This window comes from Trematomus bernacchii, unplaced genomic scaffold (genome assembly GCF_902827165.1).
Source record: "Trematomus bernacchii unplaced genomic scaffold, fTreBer1.1, whole genome shotgun sequence".
Taxonomy (NCBI): domain Eukaryota; kingdom Metazoa; phylum Chordata; class Actinopteri; order Perciformes; family Nototheniidae; genus Trematomus; species Trematomus bernacchii.
Window position 1 is genome coordinate 385,134 of NW_022987801.1, and position 14,725 is coordinate 399,858.

General features: G+C 40.8%; 1 protein-coding gene across 1 annotated transcript in view; it reads left to right on the forward strand.

Moving 5' to 3' along the window:
- Nucleotides 1–5,557, forward strand: part of exoc6b (exocyst complex component 6B) — a gene marked incomplete in the record, with an annotated part of 96,240 nt that extends 90,683 nt beyond the window's left edge. The window contains 2 exon segments of the mRNA XM_034150226.1: nt 2,351–2,463; nt 3,561–5,557. Coding sequence (XP_034006117.1) covers nt 2,351–2,463; nt 3,561–3,687 — 240 coding nt within the window.
- Nucleotides 5,558–14,725: the final 9,168 nt, after the last annotated feature.

Genomic DNA, 14,725 nt, shown 5'->3' on the forward strand with positions numbered 1-14,725 from the left:
TGTGTGTGTGTGTGTGTGTGTGTGTGTGTGTGTGTGTGTGTGTGTGTCAGACAGAGTTCAGCAGGGCAGCAGCAGGTTATGCAACAGTTTGAGATGTGGGATTCTTTCTTCTTCTTCTCTTCTTTGCTCTGTGGCGTTTGTTTACCTCAATGTTTTTGTGTCCGATGAAAAAAAAGAAAGTCCTAAAATTGAGCAATACGGTGCATTTCTTAGAAAGCAGAGGAGTGTTGTTATGACGAACACACAAACATCAGGATTGTGCTGCGACAGCTCTTTGTAAATGACTCACTTAGTAACTTGTGTGTGAAAACATAGAGAAATTGGTTTTAGAGTATTTAACAATTACTCAAATGGCGCATTTCCACTGCAGCACGGTTTAAGCGTGACGCGCCAAACCCGGCCCGTTTTGTGTTGCGTTTCCACCAGGGGTAGTTCCGGCTAACGGGTACTTTTTCACAGTTTTTCTCGCTCTCCAAAATCGTGGTTCTTACCGGGCCAACAACCAGGCTGAATATGCTAAACTAGTGACGGCAAGGGGGCTACAACTACAACAAGATGGACATATTTGACCGTGATTTAATTGTAATACACGTTTCAAAATGATGCCGAAGTAACAACATACTGATACCGGTTAGTAAAAACCATGAATTAATGCTTTGTCAAGTCTGCAGACAGACGGCAGGGGAAAAACCTTTTAAAATGCGTGTTTTCTGAATGGAGATTGGCTAAGCTAACGCAGTATATGCTCCGACCGTCCACACTCACAACAACGGCCTATGCAGACATAAATAAATCAACGACTGTATTCACCATGACACAGGCAGTCTGTGGTTTGTACTTGTTTAACTTTTGTCTAGTTTCTGAACAGATATGAGGAGCTGTGAGCTCTGAGTGCTAACAGCTAACGGCTGATGTTGTTTTTCTGTGGTTGTCATTGAAGATGACGTCACGGCTCCGCCTACACTGCGTTACTATAGTTACTGCCCCAGTTCCTAAACTGTAATGGAAGCGCAGCATAAAGTGAGCCTGGTCTAACAAGGCCTAACTATACCGTACTAAGCCGTGCTAGGCCCTGCAGTGGAAACGCGCCATAAATGAATGCTAGGATAATGCTAATGACGTATGTAAGGTTAGCAAAAGGTTTTGTCATTTTTTAGGGGGATAAATCGTTATTTAACTGCATTTTGATCAGGTTCAACCTCTGATTAGTCCACCATCTTCTCATTTTTAATTCAATCTATGTTAGATATTTGAGCTAGTAATGAAATAAAAAACTAGCCAACAAATTTGAAGTTTTTACCTTTTATTTGCAAAGTGAAGAACAACATAATGACAGACACTTTCACTTCCTGAATGGTCAAATCATAAAAACTAGCCAATCATCAAACGGCCTTAATCTCTCTTACTAACGATGGATAGTTTAACAGTTTAAAATCTCTCACATCCTTTTTCATCTGGAGTTGCATCAAATGAAGTAGTGAAATGTTAGTAGTCAAAGTCAACTTTATTATCAGTATCTCTGATGGTGTTAGACACAGGGAGACCGTCCCATATATATATATATATATATGTATATACAAACATACACAAAATAAAGATTCAAAATATATAATAATAGCAGTCTGGTAGATTTAACTCAAGAATACATTTTAAACCAAGGAAGAAACACGTCATATATATTTTAGATCCTGATCACTGAATCTTGTCGACAACTTCATAAAATAATGACACAGTATTTTTACTAATACATTAAATTAAGGAATCCCTCATCATAGTTTCATAACTTTACCAACTGTCCCAGTGTTTAAGATCTCCTCGTGAAATAATGATAGTAGATATATTTTAGTAGCCGAGCGCTGAACCGTGTTGACAATTAGTCAGAGGAAGGTAGAAGGAAGATTAATAAAAGCAGTATTTTGGCTGCTTATACTTTTAAATGTAGGAATCTTAAAGACAATCTCTTGACTTTAGCAACATGATGTCATCACAGTTTCCTCGTGTTCACTTTCAAACCTGCCAGACCCTCTCCCAGTACTGAACATTTCCTACCGCGTTTATTCCAGATGCTCACATCGTCCTGCTTTTAAACTGGTTACCCGAATGTTACCCAGCGTGTGTGTGTGTCGGTGTTTATGTTCTCACTGCTCAACATGAATCTCTCTCTCTCTCTCTCTCTCTCTCTCTCTCTCTCTCTCTCTCTCTCCTCTCTCTCTCTCTCTCTCTCTCTCTCCTCTCTCTCTCGCTCTCTCTCGCTCTCGTATCTGGTCTCGGTTCTTGTTGCTCTGTCATCGGTCCTCGATGCTCTGTCTCTGTCTCTCTCTCTCTCTCTCTCTTCTCTCTCTCTCTCTAGTTGCTGGAGCTGTTCACTCAGTGGGACTGGAGCTCCTACCTGGCTGACTACGGGAAACCCAGCTGTAAATATCTGAGAGTGAATCCACACACTGCTCTGACCCTGCTGGAGAAGTGAGACACACACACACACACACACACACACACACACACACACACACACACACACACATCTACTGTTCACATCTGTCCTTCTGTTCCTCAGTACCTTCTTTGAATCCATTAGAAAGGGTTTAGTCAGTTAATCAGCAATATGAACAAGAACACATTCATATTCAGCCATTTTGAACTTTATTTGAGTTTGAGATCTCCATCCATCTTTCCTCCATCTCAACTGCTCTCTGTTTCCTATCTGTCCTCTCATCATGTTGTGGCAGGTTATTTAAGCCGTGAGTATCATATTGTCGTGTGTGTGTGTGTGTGTGTGTGTGTGTGTGTGTGTGTGTGTGTGTGTGTGTGTGTGTGTGTGTGTGTGTGTGTGTGTGTGTGTGTGTGTGTGTGTGTGTGTGTGTGTGTGTGTGTGTGTGTGTGTGTGTGTGTGTGTGTGTGTGTGTGTGTGTGTGTGATTAAGGCATGTTTACAGATACTAAAGCGTGTACATACAAGAAAGTGAAGGATTAACCTGGGTTAACACACGCACATCCTTATTACACATACAAAATAAACTCTTGTCCTGATGATATCACTTCAACAACACCCACATCAGAGTCTAAGATAGTGATACACACACACACACACACACACACACACACACACACACACACACACACACACACACACACACACACACACACACACACACACACACACACACACACACACACACTTGTACGATGGGGTCAGTGTTTTCTCGTTGGTCCTCTGTGCCCAAGAGGAAGCACCCTGCTGGGCCCTGAACTTCCTGGAGGTCCATAACAGTGCAGCGTTCTGCGACAACACACACACACACACACACACACACACACACACACACACACACACACACACACACACACACACACTCAGTCTCGTGACACTCTTTGTTTTTTTAACAGGTGACAGTAGCAGGGTGTGTGTGTCTCTACTGAGCATGCTCGTACGATTTAGCACTTGTGTGTGTGTTTGCATATTGGTATACTTACAGCATCCAATCTCAGAGAGTGTTAAATACTAAAACACACCATTCTTTGTTTGTTATTCTCTGTAATTGATCTTTTTTTCTCCATCTCCAGGATGAGGGAGACGAGCAGGAAGAACAACGTCTTCGCTCAGTTCAGGAAGACGGACCGAGACCGACAGAAACTCATCGACACCATCATCAAACAGCTGCGTAACCTCATCGCCCAGCAACAGGCCTGAAGCGAGCCGTCTGATTGGCCCGCAGGCCTGAAGCCACCGTCCTGATTGGCTGTTTTCAACCATCCTGCCTTCATCGTTCTGTTTGCAACCGTCTGCTGATCTATGCACCTTAACTTCGCCAAACTCCACTGAACAAACAACGTCGTCGCGGTTCCTTTGACACGCTTCTTCCTGGATAACAGACACAACTTCTGGGGATACAAGAAGTATTTTCACAGCTTGTGTTTCACTTTATCAACCCCTAACTTAACCATGTTATAGGTTACTTACTGCCCTTAATCCAAACTGAGTAGTCTATTGATTGGAGACGAGTAAGGAAAGACGTCTTTAGTTATCTTATTGGTCTTTGTGGTCAAAAAACAAGGAATATTACCAAATTACTTACTTATCATATTAGATCTTGTTCCCACAAAAGTCAACATTAAAGTGGCATATGTTATTGAAACGATGTGGTTATTGAAACTAGCGAGAAAAGTAGTTATTAAAACTCTCAATCTACTTGTTGCATTTGACATATTTCTAGGTGTGCAGCTTGGTAGCCTTTTTTTTTTTTGTAAGAAGTCACATTTTCAGAGGTTTTTTCTTTGTACCACAAGCTTCCAATTCCTAAAATGTAAGCAGTGTGTCCTCACCCTCTTTATATTCTCCTTTCATGTCTTCCACGTTGCTCTTTTCTCACTGTGGCACAACATATTGAATGTACATCAGAGAGGAAGCAGCCCGCAAAGCACTGAGATCAAGGTGAGGTCTGTCAAAATAAAAAAACTAGAATGTTCCGTCAGTGTTGTCTAATAAAGGGGGATATTAACGCAACATGGCAACCCTTTCCCCTCTTTAAATACAACCTGCAAACACTTGAATGGGCGACAATGCTCAGACCTGGGTTCCCTCTTCTTCACGATTGTAAACAAAGTGGGGGTTTAAAAGAGGGGATGTTGTCCAAACATGGCAACCCATTCCTCAGCTTTCAGTCAAACTTGATCAGGTGTTGCCAGAGCGTTTTTTCTACTCTAAATGTATAAATAACTGGGTCTTAAAGAGAGGTTATCACCCCCCAAAATTGACAAATAGACTAATGTTGTATAGGAACCATTGTACTAACGCCAAGCACACACACTTTCATGTCTTCCGTAAACCAAGCAGTGTGTGTGTGTGTGTAGGTTTGTTTAGTTGGAGCACAGCACATATTACATTAGATTATTTTTATTAACTTATATGGGTCTTTTTGTTGCTTGTTTTTCCTTCAACTTGGGTGCAATAATAGCATTGGAAACTACAGCGATGTGTGTGTGTGTGTGTGTGTGTGTGTGTCAGTGCGCTTTATAAAGGGATTCAAACGTACAGTGTGTGTGTGTCAGAAGGGAATTTAAGTCTTCCTCTTCCTTACAATCTGTTGCCGTTTGATTTACTGAGCGACAACGCGTCGTGTGTGTTTGAGTTCACGTGTGTGTGTGTGTGTGTTTTCCATCCATCCTTGGCTGTGTGTCACTTCTAGGTGTTAGAAAGGGAACGGGCCGTCGTTATTGAATGTGCCTTTGCTGTATTTTGGGTTATTTTCCTGCCAATGAAGCGCCAACACTGCAGAGTTTGGAGTCTGGAGACTTTCTGCGATATAAATTACGTATTTGTTGTCGCATTTCATTCTTTACGGTTTGCAGATATCCATTCAAACTCACTAGTTGTAGTTGTATTAGTAAATGACCTTTGCTCTTTGTCCAGACTCCTCTCGCTGCAGGCGTTGCCGTTTACTTTGTATTTTGTAAAAAGCAGAACTCTTTACTGAGACAGAAGCACTGTATACGCTGTTGTATTAAAACCACTTATGAATGAAACTTAAGTCAAATACTAATAAAACGGCAACAAATATGAATACTTTGTCCAGACTGTTATTTCATGTTTAAATCGCTTGTATAGCAGAGGTTCGTGTTAGCATTAGCTTGGAGACTTAATTTGATTTGCCAAGGAAGCCATTTTAACTTTTAAATCCCATACTGTCACTGTTAGAGCCACAATGAAGTCAACGTTATTATTTAGATTCATAATTTGATAAATGAATTAATGATGGAAAATGATTTATATTGCCATGGTGAATATCTTTTGATGAAATTATTGTTTATTTTAAATCGTAAATATGATCTGTTTCCTTGTACCTTCCGGTGTTTATTTAAGTGAGGTAATTGAGGACAGCCGCGGTGCTCTGAGACCAGAGGCCTGTACTACGAAGCTGGTTCAACTTAACCTGGATATGTTGGAGTTAGCCGGTTGGCCTAAGCCAAAACATACGCGCTGGCGCTAAACTGTACTACGACGCCGGTTATCAAGTGGATCGCTCAAGCCAGCCGTGTCCTATCTAGTTAGGTGCGCGTTCACATGAAAGGGGTGGTATTTGGAGCATTCGACCAATCTCAAACACGGACAAGCGTACTGACAGCGCAGCGTCATACTTCCTGAATGAAAAGTGAACTTTAATATTAGTCAAATATGAAGAAGTTAAACTTTAAACATCCATGTCTTAAACACTTTATCCAGGATAAAAGCCACATAGCTGCACCTGCAAGGTGAATACAGCTGGTAAAAGAAAAAGTGTTTGAATGCGTACATTAACAGGTTTATGAAATCACTGCCCCGTCCAAGACACGAGTGGATCTGACTTTAATTACATTTGACTCGAGTGTTTCATCAACTTAATGTGTTGCTTAAAATAATACTTCTGCATACAGTATGTGACACTGTGAGTGTTGCACGGCCAGATACGGCTCAAGAAGCTGACTCAAATAAGGAAATATATGATACATTATGATGTGATATGATATGAATGATAATGGCACACATCGACGTCTGCACTCACAGTGCCGCGGACTGTACTTAATGTTACTCTGATCCGGTTACTTATGTCGTGGCAGATATTTAAGTAAGCTTTCTTAACGCTAATATTATAATAGTCAGATTGCTCTGAAGATGGGAGGGGATATTCTATTAATTTTCACGTTCACACAGTCAGTTGATTTTTGCCGGCTGTCTTTCCTGCAACGGCAGTTTTTCTGTATTTCCTCTATCCTGTAATATGACTTGATCGCTTTAAACTCCGCACACGGAGCTCTGATTGGTCAGCAGGCGGTGCTTTCACTGAGTTGATCTCTTAGCCTGCCACCTAACCTGCTCCGGAGCAGGTTTGCCGCTCAGCATAAGTTACCATGGAGATCTAGCCTGCTAAAAAGAGAACCAGCGTCGTAGGACCGGAAAGCCCGAGATTTCCCTGAATTTAGCCGACTAAGCGAAAATCCAGCTTCGTAGTACAGGCCTCTGATGAGACGCGGAGCGGAACAGTTTTTCGATCGCAAATTGTAAACAGAAATTAGTGTTGCAAATTGGACTGCAAAGTATAGTTTATATAGGAAAGTATATCGCCGAAATATTTAGTTCGATTTGTTATTTTGAGACTATTTAAGTCAATACTTTTTTGTTAATAAATTACATTTTTTGACTGAAAACCTTCGGCTGCTTATTGCTCTGGATTGCGTGTCGTCAACCCCGCTCTATAGTGGCAAAAGGAAACCTTGGATGCCACTACAGTCACTATAAAACGAGATGTACATTTTGTGTACCAAATGTGCCATTTATATGCTGGTTTAATTGTTTCAATGGTTCACTTATGCTAAGCTAATTGCTATTTGTACTTGAGTGTATGTACTCTCTTACCTTGAACCAATGGGAGCGACTGGATCATCGCCAAGTTTCTTCTCCAGCAGGTAAATGACAGACGGTAATATTGTCATACCATTACCAATAATCCAAATGTCTCTCTCTCTCGTTAACCCTGCCTGACGCTCGACTTGGTGACCCTTGACCTCTCTGACAGCAGAGGTGTCTGTGGGGAAGGACGTGATTAACCAGTATTCTGTGTGTGTCTGTGTTGTGTGTGTGTGTGTGTGTGTGTGCTTGTTCACTGGAGGGTAGCGACTCGAATCAGAAGCAACACAAACTCTCTGCATGCTCCAGGGTTCCTCTGCCGACTGTGTGTGTGTGTGTGTGTGTGTGTGTGTGTGTGTGTTCCCAGCTGTCTTTAGAGGAGCGGTGGTGCGTGCAATGATTAGGGCTGCCTCACAAAAAGCTCACTCTCTCTTTCCTTTTCTCTGGGTTTTTTTTTTAAGGTTTTTTCTGAACTTTTTGTACTTGCTCTCCTGTTCTACATATTCTCTTTATCGCAAAATGTTCATGCTCTGATTATTCAAACTTATCAGAAAGCTTTCTTATAGTTATGTTCCTCGTCCAAATACGACATTGTATAGTGTGTCGAAAATGTGTGAAAAACAACATAGTATGGTATGTGAAAAAAAAAAAAATGTGGACTACTTTTCAATTTCTTCGACATATTCTTCAATTTTGTCGACATACTTTACAAAATCATATAGTATGTTGAACATATGCTGAATACCTTTATAGTAAAGTGAAAAATGTTTGCTCAACTTAGCAAAGTCTGAAACTATAAGCTCTTAAAGTTAAAGTCAAGGAAATTATTTGGCAGTAAAATAAATCAAAGTTCATGGCGTTGTTCTCCACTTTAATGCTTGGAGTGTGTAAATTAGCAGATCTTTTAGATTAAATTATAGGCGCCACACACACACACACACACTCGGAGTATTACAAGATGTGTTATCCCTTTATTATTACTCCTCTGACAGCGGTGTGTCTCAAATCATTGAGGTCTGGCAAGTGTGAGAAGAAGCAGATCTTACACACACACACACACACACACACACACACACTCGAATAAAACCATCTCCACGTTTCCTCGGCTGTCTTTTGTCTTTTTAAAAAGTGCCAAACACACGGAGAGCCTGGAAAAAGCCTCCGTATATGGAAATGGATTTATGGGTCTGTGTATAAAACACTTTTACAAACTGCTTCCAGGACAGAGAAGAGTCGATAAATTATCTCGACTAATGAGGGTCGGGACATCTGAAGAAGACTCTTTAAATTAAATTGGGTTTAAAGTCGGGCCTGGGTGCAAACAACACATGGGGTCAATGCATATTCTGAACCATTTACACAGTTACTGTCATGATCTACTGCACATACTTCAACTAAAAACAACACTTTAAAATGTTTCATTTTGAATGTTTAAGCCTTGCACAACTGAGTTATTGGTGCATTTGTATTCAAAATGTAGACACCACGTTCTTTTAGGTCATGTTTAAAAATAGTTAACAAGGTTTTTTAGCAAATGTATATTAATAGCAACATGTTTTAGATTTCCAGATTGTGGAAAAAATACCTTTCTTCCAATTTTTAGTATGTATAAATGAAATTCAAAAAGTTATACAAATGGTTTTAATCCACTGCTTTCTGGTCTCATGTGAAAGGTCATCTGAGGTCGTTGCAGGTGAACACACACACACACACACACACACACACACACCTGTACATGTCGCTGAAGCCTTTAACACCAGCATCACTTCCTGGTTGTGGTCTGGTTTGCATATCACCCGGCTCCTGTGTGTGTGAGATAAAGAACTCAGTCGATCTGATATCAGTGTGTAGAGCTCTCTTCAAACAGAGAGAGAGTTTGAGTGGCTGATAAAGAGTGAGATAAAGCAGTCAAATATGTGCTTGATCTTTGTGTGTGTGTGTGTGTGTGTGTGTGTGTGTGTGTGTGCGTGCGTGCTTTGAAGTATGGTGAGTTTACAAAAGGCTCAAAAACCATAAAACTAATAACATCAGTGATATTTTCCAAATGTAAGCTTCATTTTACTCTTCTTAATTTATGTTTCCTTACATGAAGGAATCTTATGTGTGTGTATCCACTTAAACTGTGTGTGCATGACAACGCTGCTGTATCACACACACACACACACACACACCCACACACTGGTCTAATGAAGACGGATGAGACAGCACACACACTTCTCCATGCCTCCTGGTTATTGATGAGCCTGAGGGGTCAGAGGTTAGAGAAACACCAGCTGTGTGTGTGTGTGTGTGTGTGTGTGTGTGTGTGTGTGTCCTCACCTGCAACGACCTTAGATGACCTTTCACATGAGACCAGAAAGCAGTGGATTAAAACCACTTGAATAACTTTTTGAATTTCATGTATACATACTAAAAATAGGAAGAAATTGGAAGAAAGGTATTTTTTCCACAATCTGGAAATCTAAAACATGTTGCTATTAATATAAATTTGCTAAAAAACCTTGTTAACTATTCAGATGTCCCGACCCTCATTAGTCGAGATAATTTATCGACTCTTCTCTGTCCTGGAAGCAGTTTGTAAAAGTGTTTTATACACAGACCCATAAATCCATTTCCATATACGGAGGCTTTTTCCAGGCTCTCCGTGTGTTTGGCACTTTTTAAAAAGACAAAAGACAGCCGAGGAAACGTGGAGATGGTTTTATTCGAGTCTGAATGAGTGTGTGTGTGTGTGTGTGTGTGTGTGTGTGTGTGTTGGATTTTCCCCTGGTGACTACAAAAACATTAAAGTGTTGGGCGGCATTACTGTAATTGGCATTTTAGATCTGATCTGATACAGACCTCTGGGGAAGTTTTAAGAAATGTGTGTGTGTGTGTGTGTGTGTGTGTGTGTGTGTGTGTGTGTGTGTGTGTGTGTGTGTGTGTGTGTGTGTGTGTGTGTGTGTGTGTGTGTGTGTGTGTGTGTGTGTGTGTGTGTGTGTGAATGTCTGTGAGCAACAAAGAGTCAGTCATTCAGCTGGTAAATTGACTGACTGATTATGAATTCTGGGAAATGATCAGCGTTAGTGAAAACAGTTGTGTTTATTACTAATTGGTTCGTTTGGATTATAATTATTTTATTTATGTAAATGAAGTACACTGTGTTCCTTCGTCAGCTGTGTTTAGAAACAGGAGATGTTCTCTGCTCCGTGCCCAGGTTATACATGTGAGTTTATTTTAGGTATCTGTGGCTTAGAATAAAAGAGAACATTGTTACCTGTGGCCTTCAGATGTGACCTCTGTCTTCTTCTTGTTTTTCTCCCAGCGCGCCTTTGGTTCCTCTTTATGATGCAACATATTGGCCTGTGAAAACATAACAATGAGAAAATAGAGAAGTATGAAATACTTTATTGAGTGGGAAGGAACTTTAGACAACACACACACACACACACACACACACACACACACACACACACACACACACACACACACACACACACACACACACACACACACACACACACACACACACACACACACACACACACACACACACACACACACACACACACACACACAACCTGAGTCATTATGCACAGATGTTTTGATTCTCCTCCTCACTTACGTACAACATAATGATTGTTAAAGTCTGATACAAACACTCATAAAACATAATTAAACCCACACACACACACACACACACGCACACCCACACACACACACACGCACACCCACACACACACCCACAATGACCTGATGAACTGTGTGTTCTCGCTGACGGCGGTGTGTGTCATCATGGGAAACTGATGCTACATGTGTTACATATAAACCGCTGATTAACAACAGTGTATGTGTGTGTGTGTGTGTGTGTGTGTGTGTGTGTGTGTAGCTCATGATGTTTGTGGGAAATAGGTTACACACACACACACACACACACACACACACACACACACTCGGTGCCCCCTGTGCGGAGCAGACTAATAGTTGTGGGATGTGTGTATCGCCCTGTTGGCAGCGATCAGTGTGGCTGTCAGCAGGAGCTCTGACACCAACACACACATGTTTTTTTACAGACGTGTGTGTGTGTGTGTGTGTGTGTGTGTGTGTGTGTGTGTGTGTGTGTGTGTGTGTGTGTGTGTGTGTGTGTGTGTGTGTGTGTGTGTGTGTGTGTGTGTGTGTGTGTGTGTGTGTGTGTGTGTGTGTGTGTCTGCGATCAGAAGGCAAATAACTAGTTTAAGGCAATTTTACTTATTGCACATTGGAAAATATGTACATTTTTCACACTTATTTATGCAGTAAAGAAGGACAGAAGGAAGTAAGGAAGGAGGGAAGAAACAAACAAAGGAAGAAAGGAAGGAAGGATGTAAGAAGAAGGAACTATGGATAGAAAGAAATGAACAGCTGACTAACAAACAAAGGAAGGAAAAAATAACTAAACTAACTAAACTAAAAAACAAATTAGTGAAATAAACAATAAATAGAGTAAGAAAGGAACAACAGGAAGGTATTTTATGTTTGGAAACTATTTCATCGCTATTGCCTGTTAAGTAATCGTTGTGTATTGTCCTCTGTACGACAGAAACTCAGAGTAAATGTTGAGTGTTGAACCTCCGCTGTTTTATTTCCCCTCCATGGCTCCTTTGTTCTTGTCTTTTATCACATTTCTTAATCATTTAAAAGTCTAATGAATCCTTCTCAACAACAGCTTTTTTATATTATTCATCTCATCAAAGCAGCTCTGTTTGTTGTCAACACATCGCTCTCACAATCACACACGGAGATATTTCCTTAATTCAAACCACTCTCCCTCTCACCAGTGGCTTCCTGTGGAGCTCCTGACTGACAGAGACTTTTCGGAATAACATCAACTCAAATTTCAGTTAAATGAATCAAACATCCCGACAAACGGAGCCACAGGGTTTCTCATAAATAATACAAACTTCATGCTAAGACCCCGTCCACACGGAGACGAAAACGAACCGTAGACGTTAGTCTTCAGTCCACACGAAAACGCTCGACCCGCTGGAAACGCTGTAGTACATATGCCGGGCCTGTAAGTGGCGCTGTACTTCCGCCACAAAATATGTGGACCCACGGCCCTATCAGAAACGTTGCTATCAGAAACAATGCCCGACTGTTTTGGACGTAATATGGTCGGTGTTTACATTAGCATCGCTAACACTCAGAGCTAACCTGTACTGGAGAGCATGTGTGTGAAGAAGCAGGAAATAAAAAGGAACTCACCTTGTGGTATAACCGGCAAGAGAGAAAGCCTTTGAGCTCCATACTGTTTCAGAAACAATCCTTGATAATCCATGATATGGCGTTTCATCACGGCAGTATTTAGTTTAGACAGTAGCTGCCGGGTCCCGCATGAGCTCAGACCCCTCCTTTTTTTTTTTTAAAGCTTTATACCCCAAATCAGCACTTTTGAAACAGGAAGTGAAATAGAGGGATATGAGGCATGGCTAGAATGGGTGATCTGTTTTGTATTTTGAGCAAAACACTTCATAGACATGTTTTTTATATATTTTTATATATCTGAGACCTAGCCCTAATTAGGTGCACTTTAAGTCGTACAAAATCTGAGTATTTCTTCCGGTAAATGTTGGTTAGAGATGACGAAAGGTGCCGTTAGGATTTGAGACTCAGACAGGAGTACTGATGCCCTGCTCAAAGGCTCATTAGCAGCGATGTTCAAAGGAAGAACTGAGGGTTTAAACCCACAACCTCACGACCCATTGAAGCCGTTTTTTGTAAATTAAAACCCAAATCTGAACCTCTCTCTCCCGCAGAATGGAAACTCAGCTCAGATTGAGTCGTTGCACAGTAACTTTGTGGCGCTGCATTAAAAAAACCCACATCCTCGTTTCGCTCTGAAGTCTTCCCACAAGTCCCGATCTGGAAAATTTGGCAAAAAGAGGACTCACTTTGTTCTTGATTAGTTCAAGGAATCTGCATGAAATCCTGTTCTGTTTTAACCGCACTGAGTCACCCACCCTGCGGCATCGAACCAGCAGATAGTTCCCTTTTTCTACTGAATTCTTCCCAAAATTCTTCTCAGTTTTAGTGCTTGTTTTTTAACGGTTCAGGTCTTTAGGTCTCAGGCTCCAAAATGACATTCCCAGAACAATTGACCATAACTTCTCTTCTAAAAGGGGTCAATTAATAATCTTTGTTCTCAAAGCAATGATAAACCTGTGAGTTGGATGTAGAAAAGTCAGAATCAATATAAATGTTTTTATTTTAAAGTAAATTCAGATTGAACATAGTAAAAAAATGTAAATGATAGTGTCCTTGGATGATGGGATAGTAGACTAAAAGCTTTAGGAATCCAAACTATAACATATAATAAGTACCCTGTATCAAGATTGATGCAAAACAAGTGAAATGTGACCTTTTTAGAGAGGTTTAGCAAAAAGAAAACACTTCTGGGGTCATTTGGGTGGATTTGACCTATCTCTGGCCCCCCTTGGTCGATTTTGATGATTGACACCTCTTTCTGACCGCTAGAGCCAATAGAATCGAAGGGAAGTTCCACATACACACACACGTTACCAAATAAGGGGTGAGAGTGACACGTAGCCAAAACCAGACGCTGCGATACACTCTGGTGGCTACCATTAGCAGCTAATATTAATTCTCCGATTTTTACATAAAAATGGAATTATGGATTATCAATAATTTTTTTCAAAGTGACAGACACATTGGATTAACCTATGGATTAACCTATGGATTAACCTTCAGCAGCGTTTTTATCGTTGTAATGCCATTGAACACGACTTTTGATCAGAATAACAGCTAAGGTGAGACGATCTCCCGTGTTTGCTCCGTAATGCTACGTGTTGTGACGTCTGTGTTTGTTTCCCCTGTCGCGAGTTCTGATCGCTCAGTGATGATACTAATACCTATATAATCTGTGGAATCTCACCTTTAATCGGATATCTTGTTTGTGCAGTTACGATAAGTAATAAGGGTATCTTTACCTTGAGTTCTGTGCCAAGTGCGTTAGCATTTTTTCGCTCAGGGGTCATTTAGACGCTTCTTATGAGACTTGTGTTTTGTTTTGGTAAAAATGGTTCGTATCGTCAGTTAGCTGAGATTCTTCCCGTTAATCTGGTATGACACATTCATAGGTTTTTAAATATTAAGAAGCCGTGAGACACAGTTTCGTGAAGAAAACCCGCAGCCCCCTCTACCGGGGGCTCTCGGGCTAAACAGGTTAAATGCACACTAATGTTGTTTTTAAGTGTATTTACCTTCTGAACTTTCACGTTTTTAGCTTTCATTAATGTGCAGTCATAACATGTTTCTGGATTTACTTCATTAGCAAACAAAGAGCTTCACATATATATAAAACACCCCCAGT